This window comes from Cibotium barometz, chromosome 35 (genome assembly GCF_041138505.1).
Source record: "Cibotium barometz isolate CiBa-2024 chromosome 35, ASM4113850v1, whole genome shotgun sequence".
In the NCBI taxonomy this organism is placed as follows: domain Eukaryota; kingdom Viridiplantae; phylum Streptophyta; class Polypodiopsida; order Cyatheales; family Cibotiaceae; genus Cibotium; species Cibotium barometz.
The window spans coordinates 23,410,065-23,420,327 of NC_141080.1; the positions used below are offsets into that span (position 1 = coordinate 23,410,065).

General features: G+C 40.0%; 1 protein-coding gene across 1 annotated transcript; it reads right to left on the bottom strand.

The window, feature by feature from the left end:
* Positions 1-455: 455 nt before the first annotated feature.
* Positions 456-8,816, bottom strand: LOC147618246 (uncharacterized). The gene is made up of 4 exons (XM_086775217.1): positions 8,493-8,816; positions 8,331-8,410; positions 8,083-8,240; positions 456-460 (listed from the first exon to the last, which is right to left on the bottom strand). Exons 1-4 carry the CDS (start codon positions 8,814-8,816, stop codon positions 456-458), a joined length of 567 nt encoding a protein of 188 aa, XP_086631343.1.
* Between the last annotated feature and the right edge of the window lie 1,447 nt (positions 8,817-10,263).

A 10,263-nucleotide genomic window follows, 5' to 3' on the forward strand; every position in this document is an offset into this window, starting at 1 on the left:
TCATGTATTGAAGATGGTTGTTGTTGACAACGTGTCAGTAGTAGTAGACCATTCAGGTCCAACACAATTGTCAACACAGATTTCTTGGAGATAGCAGTGTCGGCACTTCTTGGTACTTCTTCTTCAGGCTGGAAACTCTCACCCATTGCTTCATTTGTTGGAGATTTAGGTACCCCAATCTCATTGTCAGCATTTGTCTTTAAACCTTCTGGATGGACATCACTGAATGTGTGGGAGAAGCTCTCATCCACAGTTTGATTGTGGCATTCCGCCGTAGCTACTTCACTTGGTGCTACTATCTCAATTTCGGGATCTAAAAGAAAAAAAAGTAACATTGACTCAACAATCTTTCAAACTAAAAGAATTTACAATTGTAACACTCACTCTTAACACATGTTTATTGGTGTAATCTAAAAGAAAATCATGTTTGGATACCAATTATAAATTCTAGTTGCTCACTCTAGAATTGGAGGGTTTAAAATGGATTTCCAAATACACCCATTATTCTAGCTCTACTGTTTGGTAGAGCCAGTTTGCAAGGGAGCTCTTGTTGGAAGTAGCCCTTGAGATCCACTCTTGATCCACTCTTGAGCTCCAAGAGTAGGTGGAGGTGAGAAACACAAAACCACTCAACTATATGGTAAAGCTAAAATTTTAGATGTTTTTGATTTTCCATATGGTAGAGCTGAAATTTATAAGTCTTGCTTTACCACGTGGTTGAGTTGGGGATCAAGATAGCTTCTTTATGGGTGGAGCCAGTAGACTTCCATAGGTTCTAGGTCTAGACTTCAATGGGTTCTAGCTCATCGCACGTGACAAGAACCAAGGAGCTAGAATTGCATTTGAACTAGCTCTGGTGGAGCTAGAAATGCATTGGCCTAGCTCAACCATATGGTAGAGCTAGTCTTAAATGGATGCTCTGCAAAAACTGTCTTTGGGGGGGGTGCATTGGCCTAGCTCCACCACTTTGAAGAGGTAGCTAGACTTTAATGGATTCTTGGTCCACCACTTTGAAGAGGTAGCTAGCTCCACCAAATTGTAGACCTATTGAAATCTAGATCTACCACAGGATAGGATTGAAGTAAATGAGAGGATCTCTAGCTCTATCATCTTAGATTTATAAGCAAGATTTTCAGATTCACCAACTGGCCATTGTGCGACCACTAAGTAGGCTTTCCAAATTCACCAATTGGTTATGTAAAAAGTGAATTTGTCAATGAACATGTTAGGATCCATAACTTGGTGATTCTAGATTCCAAAGCCCAATTTGGAGAGAGCTACAAAAATACTACTAAAAAATGAACCAAGGATATAACAAGTCAAAACATCACCAAATCAAAGTATTGAAGATACAAGGAAAGCCCATTAAGAAGTTACATACTGTCTTCAAAATCCAAAAAATCTCGAGCTGAACGAACTTCACCATGGCTCGATCTTTCAGTGGTATTCCTTGGATTGTTAGAAATAGGCGGTACTGGTTGCTCATTTCTTGACTTTGCAAAGTCAAGAAGCCTTGTTCCCATCTTTCTTTGATCTTCAATACTCTCCACTAGGCAAATCACTTCCTTATTTAGTGCTAGCCCTAGCTCGATGATGTAGCCATTACTGAAAAGATCAACAAGCTTGCAGCCTTCTCTGCAATACTTTCGAATACATTGCTTGATCAAAAGATTCTTCTTGATTCTTAGAAACTCAATGTCTGGGATAGTTTTAACATCTTCATTATCTATATCGAGAAGTCCAGTATCCAATATTGTCGCTTGTGTACCTGGATCAGGAACATCTGCTAGTCCTTGAAAGGCATCTCCCTTGCTGAAAAACACTAAGGATGTGAAGAACTCTATTGCACCAATGCATCGGTTGTCACGTCGAAAATGCAATGCCCCATTATACTGTTCCTTTGCTATGCCACTCAAATTTTTTAAAGCATTTTGCAAGTGAATAAAATCTGTAATATTTAGAAAGGTAAGCAACACATATTGGGATGGCAAAGATCTACCAGCTGCTGTAATAATCATAATGCCGTTCAAAAGATTGCAAAATGATTCCACATCCCAATGCATATTTCTTTCCAAATCTTCAGTGTTATCCAGAACACATAACCCAATGGAAATTGGATTGTTGAGGTGGCGCTTCAAGTAGTAACTCCCGTCGAATGGAAGACTCACAGCATAAATACACCAAGGAAGATCCAAGGACAAGGTTGAACTTTCTTTGCTAAGGCTGATATTCCACTCCACATATTGCCTTGCTTCTATTGGAAAATCAATCTTCTTTGATCCAACCTGTAGCTTTGACTTTATATACACATCACATAACTTCAAAAGAACTGAGTATACAACCTCATTGATGCTATAGGTGATAGTCAATTCTGACCAATCTTGACATTGTTTGTCCTTGTTCAGAGTGTTGAACTCTACAAGCAATGCATCTTGAATAATTTTATCTTGCTTGAGCTGCTTGATACGCTCTGGCATGTCAATCACATCTACATCCTTAGTACCCTTTGAAAGAACAATTTTTCCAGACCTGATTTCTGATTGTATTTGTTTGACTTCTTGTTCATCTAGCCCAGCAAGACATCTGAAAACTGTGGCAGTTGGTTTCTTGTTTTGCTTCTCCATGATTTCAAGCCAGCCTTTGAAAACTTCATCAGAGTAAATGACCATGTGAGACTGCTTTGAAATGAAGGATGCTCCCACCGTAATTCTAGCCATTCGTAAAAATTTCTGCAAAGAAATAAAAGAAAAAAAGATCAAAATCAAGTATTTTTTTCAAAACTTATAATTATAAGAGAGCAAGGGATATGGACATACATCCCAGTCTACACGAGATGATGAGCCCTCTGTTACTCCAGATGGTGGCCTTGACGGAGAATTATTGAAGATCCACTGACTCCTCAAGTGCTGCAAGACATCATAGTATGGTTGTTTGACATATAATGATTGGGCCTCTTCATTAGCTATAGCAGATATGGCCGTCGCAACTTGTGGCTCTGGATCTACAACAATTCGAGCCTTCCTTTTTTCATACACTTGTATCAGATCTTGAGCACGACCATCTTTTTCCATTTCTTGATACCGTAAGAATTTTGCAGCATAGATGGAATGTTGGCCATCAATAATCCAATATGAATACTCAGTGAGTTTCTCCTCTGTTACCTCACTTAGTTTCATTGGAATTCCTTTCTTCTTGCCAGCATTCTTTACAGGCATCAAGTATGCACACGCTCCTGGCCTGTTTGCACTTGCACCAAAAAATAACACGCATTCATCCACACGGTGAGGTTCTATTTGACGGGAGTTATAGTGATCAGGAGCTAGCCAGCATTGATCTACAGGGATCTCATACTCTTTGTACTTGAATGGAAAATACTTAGAGTATTTTTCCATACCCCCTGTATCACTCTTTTGTGCCTTTTGCACCTCATTTTCCAAAACTTTGGGATCCACAAATCTTATTTTTGTTGAATTTTCCAAGCCTGTTTTCTCTATTGTAGATTTAAGAACTGCTTCATCTACATCCATAATACCTGTACTGCTTTTTGCCTTTTTTTGAACTGGATTTTTAGAGGGCGTTTTCTCTTTTTTTTGTTTGCCTTTCACACAATAAGCAATGGAAGCTTGCAACTCTTCAAGAGTTATTTCTTGACTTGCACAATCTAACTTCCACCCTCGAGAGAACATAGTATCTTGTTTATCTCTTACTATTCGTTCAATAATGAATGCCTTGGGATCTAGTTGATACTCATGGATCCCAGGTACCCCAATATTTATGCATTCAATATCGGGATGAGAATCAACTACAGAAATATAAGATAGAGTCATTGGTCCTAGATCCTCAAAAGTATCCACGCCCACATCACTAGCAACAAATAGATGAATTTTGTTAAATTGTGAACCCTGAAGACCCCAAATATCTAAGTACCACTGTCGTCGTCGATCAGCAGAGGCAAAGTTAACACTGTCTGGAACTTCCACCACTTTTCTTTTCTGAGACATCTTTCACCTACAACAAAAACCACAATTGTTAATTATAGTTATTGTATTCTTACACTTTAAAAAAAACTTACAATATCATATTCAAAAATCACAATATATATCCATGAAAACACTGTGGAGGAGATGAAGAGTATTTCCATCTTGGAGATCTCAATACATTTGTTAGTCTTGCTCTACCACATGGTAGAGCTAGATAAATGCATTCTAGCTGGACTTTAAAGTATTCTAGTGCTGGTTTTTCAATGGATATTATCTCTACCAGGTGGCAGAGCAAGATTAAAAAATGTATTGAGACCAGAATGCTTTGAAATCTAGCTCTACCATGTGGTGGAGCTAGAATGCATTCTTCTAGCTCTACCATGTGGTAGAGCTAGACTTCAATGAATGTAACCGGCTGAGCTTGAATGTAACTGTGGTAGAGCTGCATTCTACCTAAACCTTACTGTAGAGATAGAATGCTTTGAGGTCTAGCTCTACCATGTGGTGGAGCGAGTATTGCATTTGAGGTCTAGCTCTACCATGTGGTAGAGCTAGAATCATAGAGGTAGAAAGCTTTGAGGGCTAGATCTACCATGTAGCAGAGCAAGAATGCATCGATCTAGCTGTGTTCCATACACATCAACAAAACCAATTACTCCAAGAAGAGACCTACTTCTCATGACAAGAATCAAGGAGCTAGAATTGCATTTGATCTAGCTCTACCACGTGGTAGAGCTGTATTCTGCCTAGACCACATCGTAGAGCTAGAATGCTTTAGGTCCAGCTCCACCATGTGGTGGAGCTAGAATGCATTCTTCTAGCTCTACCATGTGGTAGAACTAGACTTCAATGAATGTACCGGCGGCTAAGGTTGAATGTAACAGTGGTAAACCACATTATAGAGATAGAATGCTTTGAGGTCTAGTTCTACCATGTGGTGGAGCTATTATTACATTTGAGGTCTAGCTCTACCATGTGGTGGAGCTAGAATCGTAGAGGTAGAAAGCTTTGAGGTCTAGCTCTACCATGTCTAGCTCTACCATGTGGTAGAGCTAGAATCGTAGAGGTAGAAAGCTTTGAGGTCTAGCTCTACCTTGTGGTAGAGCAAGAATGCATCGATCTAGCTGTGTTCCATACACATCAACAAAACCAATTACTCCAAGAAGAGACCTACTTCACATGACAAGGACCAAGGAGCTATAATTGCATTTGAGGTCCAGCTCTACCACATGGTAGAGCTGTATCCAACCTAGACCACACGTAGAGCTAGACTGCTTTGAGATCTAGCTCTACCATGTGGTGGAGCTAGAATTGCATTTGAGGTCTAGCTCTACCATGTGGTAGAGCTGTATTCTATCTAGACTACATCGTAGAGCTAGAATGCTTTGAAGTCCAGCTCTACCATGTGGTGGAGCTAGAATGCATTCTTCTAGCTCTACCATGTGGTAGATCTAGACTTCAATGAATGTAACCGGATGAGGTTGAATGTAACTGTGGTAGAGCTAGACCTCAAAGCTTTCTACCTCTACGATTCTAGCTCCACCACATGGTAGAGCTAGACCTCAACTGAAATTCTAGCTCCACTACATGGTAGAGCTAGACCTCAAGGAATTCTATCTTAATTACTCCATCTTAGAGCTCTCAATTATACATTTATTAGTCTTGCTCTACCACATGGTAGAGCTAGATAAATGCATTCTAGCTGGACTTTAAAGTATTCTAGTGCTGGTTTTTCAATGGATATTATCTCTACCAGGTGGCAGAGCAAGATTAATAAATGTATTGACCAGAATGCTTTGAAATCTAGCTCTACCATGTGGTGGAGCTAGAATGCATTCTTATAGCTCTACCATGTGGTAGAGCTAGACTTCAATGAATGTAACCGGCTGAGGTTGAATGTAACTGTGGTAGAGCTGTATTCTACCTAAACCACATTGTAGAGATAGAATGCTTTGAGGTCTAGCTCTACCATGTGCTGGAGCTAGAATTGCATTTCAGGTCTAGCTCTACCATGTCGTGGAGCTAGAGTCATAGAGATAGAAAGCTTTGAGGTCTAGCTCTACCATGTGGTAGAGCAAGAATGCATCCATCTAACTGTGTTCCATACACATCAACAAAACCAATTATTCCAAAAAGAGACCTACTTCACTACAAGACAATGCTGCCATACACGCGTTTCATACACGCGATAAATTACGAACGCGTGTATGGTCGCGCTTGTATTTGAATAGAATCGGGCGCGTGTATTTTAGCATTTAAGTTCGCGTGTATATTTGCATTTATCAACGCGTGTATAAACGCGTTTATATACATGCAGTAATACACGCATAAATACACGATAATATTTACGGGGTAATACTCGCTATTATACACGGATAAATACACGCTACTGTACACGGATTAATACACGCATGGCAGAGAAAAACTGAAAAAAAACTGAATTCCTTAACAAAATTAAAAACTATTTTCCTTAAACCATCTCATAGTACATTACAGTATACATCATTACACAATCCCACTACATGCATTTACAACAATGAAATATATTCAAAATAAATCATGCATATGAGATGATAGAAATGTCATCAATTTAGAACATACAGTGACGGATTGGTTAGGGTTCGATCTCATCTTCAATAAGATCCATCCTTGTCAAACGATCAACATCAATATCCATTTGATCAATTGGTAAGGCTACGATTAAATTTATTCCACTATCGATATTCTGTACTCCATTGATAATGGTATCGATGTCCTGATCATCCTCATCAGCATCACCATCATCCTCAATGGTAGGGTCATTCTCATGATCATGAGAAATGGCATGCTCATCCTCATTGTCACGATCATCTCTTATTTCTTGATCATCGATCACAACATCTTCAATGGCATGTTCGACGTCATCTTCATTGCGGCTTGTTACATCCTCCATATGCTCCATATCAGTGAATGTATTATACATCACTTTGGAACGTGGTGCAATAGGGATGACGTACCACCATTTGATGTCATGCACCATTGGTAGATAGATAACCTACTCAAATACACACAGTACAGTAATTAATTAGCATATCAAAAGTCAAGGGGAACGCGAGCTTAGATATATATGTACATGAAACACATTAGTAAAAAAATGCATACCTGCTCACATTGTTGTGGCAATACGAGCCTATTTTTCTTTGTTTGCCAGAACTTTGTAGAGTCAATAGTTACATATCCACTTGCATGGCGTTTTATCGTTGCATCAGGCCCTTTTTCCACCACGTTCATTTGCCATTTGACATCCAAAACATACACAAAGAAGCGACGAAAGTCAAGCCTAAATATGTCTTGGATTATGCCACAATAATCATCCATTTTTCCATTAGCTCCCTCAAAGCTACTAATGACACCGCAATCTTGTGTATTTCTCTTTTCATCAATTCTTTGTGTTCGAAAATGCTTGCCTTCACACCATATAGCATTGAACATAGTGCACTGGACCAAAATAGAAGCAATATTTGTGTAAGCAATGTGAATAAATATTAAAAGCAAATCACTTACAACTAATGCAAAACATTAGTTCTATGTACCTTTGACATGCATCCTCGTGCATACTCCCATTCTTCCGCCGTGATATGCAGCCCCTCGTCGCTCTCTGCTCTCTCCATTTCCTCATGCAACCAATCAACATGGATATCATTCGGAAGTGTTGCTAGATGCTTAGGGTACGCCTTCCGAGAGCCATGTTGCCTCCGAAAGAGAGCTCTTTTTGCTTGCCTTTTTGTCTTTGCATCCTCATATCTTGTAACCCATCTGCTCATCACATCACTATTAAGGATACAAGTGAAATTGAGATCATCAATCAATGTTCTGTCAATTACTTTACTCTGTCCTTTTCCTTGAGGCACAATAGAGGTCATCCTCAAGTCCTCTTCATTGCTCCATAGTCGTGGCAAAGAGCTGTCCACCTGACCAAGAAATTCTGAAATATATACAAGAGACTCTTGTATCAACCAACCCTCGGCCATGCTTCCTTCAGGCCTTGCACTTTGCCTCACAAAGTCTTTTAAGGTCTTCATGAAGCGCTCTAGGAAGAACATCCAACGTGCATGCACAGTACCACATAAAGCAATTTCGTCCACTAAATGCACAATGAGATGTAGTTGACTTGTGAGAATGGTTCGCGGAAAAGTCTCCTCTACCAAACAAACCACCTCCACTGCCATAACACGCGCATCATCCAACGTGGCTGGATCAATTGCTTTGGAACTAACATATCTGAAAAATAAATAAATAGTACGTTATACCTCATGCACGTTCATTTTGCAAGGTATAATGAAGGGTGATCTGAGCATGGGTTTTACATACCTCACAAGCTCGCCCATCTTATAAATACATTTTTTCAAACTCTTATTCGCACAATGGTCGATGCTAGTAGGTAGTATGAACTGGCACATAAGAGCACATTTATGGTTTATGGCATTACAAAATTTAATTTCAACGTACGTACAAGACTTGGAAAACACTTACTTGAAGCATCTTGTGCCAATCGTGGGACTTCAACCCATATAGTTGCTCAACGCCTCTTTTCTTAGTGGTTGTAAAGGCTCCCTTCAATGATCTCATGCATCCAGTGGGAGTACGCAAAGTGGTGATGGCCTGCTTTACCTGCTTCTCCTCTTTCTTTGATATAATCCATGGTGCAGGCGGAAGACGAACGTGCCCACCCACCTCTCGTGGCCAAGCTTGACGCATACGTCCTGCGACCCGCAAGTCCTCACGTACGCTAACATTGTCTCGTTTACCAGTAATATGTTCCCAAATACCAGATCCCACATTCTTGAAGATGTGCATGGGATCAAGAAGATGGTTGATCTTAAGATGGGTCCAATATGGCAGCCGGAAAAAAATGGAGTACCTGCACAAGGGATTGCTCTATGTCACCTTTAATCCAATTAGAGACTACACAAAACAAGATTGAAAAAACATCACTATACCTGTTCATGCCATCTGGAGGAAGAATAGTTGACTCCCAAATACGCTTCCAATCTTTTGCACGAAGTGTTTGTGGAGGAATGTTACTCTTACTAGCAACATATTTAGGATGATATGAGGGGAGAAATCGATGATGATTATCGAATATAGTCTTACACAAATCATCAGCATACTCATGTACTAACGAAGGGCCACAAACAGGACATGCATGTTTACCCGATGTTTTCAAACCTGTTAAAATATAAATAAAAGTTAGAATAATAAAGTCAAACCGTCTAATTAATATATATAGCCAATAGTAATAGAGTAGGGAGGTAATTAGAATTCTTACCAGAACAATCGCTGTATCCTGGAAAGTCATGCATTGTCCACATCAACACTGCTTTTAAGTCGAAGTGTCGAGAGGAGGGAGGCCTACTAATGTCCACCACCGCAACACCTCTCCATAATTCCTCCAACTCATCAATCAGTGGTTCAAGATAAACATCCATATGCTTGACTTTATGTTTCCCTGGAATTAGAAGGGATAACATAAGATGTCCCTTCTTGATCGCCATTGATGGTGGAAGGTTATAATTCACCAGCACAACTGGCCACACGCTGTATGCGGTGCTTTTGAAACCAAATGGATTCACTCCATCCATACCCAGGCCAAGTCTCAAGTTTCTGGGCTCTGTTTTAAAGCTGGGCCACTCATCTTCAATATGCTTCCAAGCAGGAGTGTCTGCGGGAATTCTCCACATGCAGGGCTATTGTCGTCCCTTTCAAACTCATCTCTGACAATAGATCTCGAAGCTCCAGCATCATCTCGTCGACGCTTTACGTGCTCTCGTCGCGCGTAGGGTACCATGTTAGAGTGTGGTACTGCATCCTGCTTCAATTTATCAAATTATATGTTACAACTCTATTAATTTAATTTGGATACCATGAGTCATTTGAATACCATCAATTTACATCTACTCACCTCTAAACCTGTTTGATTCCATTCTCCATACATGGAGATGTGATTCAAGGTAATTCGACGTGCTCGTACAATGCATCCTTGACATCGATTACACATACATTTGATCCGTTGTCCCAACCACACATCGCGATTACGATGACCCATTGTCTCATCTTCCCCAGAACTGCTTGAAGAGGTTGATGACATCCTGTGTACAAACCAGAAAACACAAACTCATTATATATTTTTAATGAAAGCACAAAATCGCGTGTATTCACGCGGCTATCTCCTAAAACTTGCGTGTATAAACGCGGGTAATTCCTAAAAAACGCGTGTATTCACGCGGCTAATTTCTGCAAAACG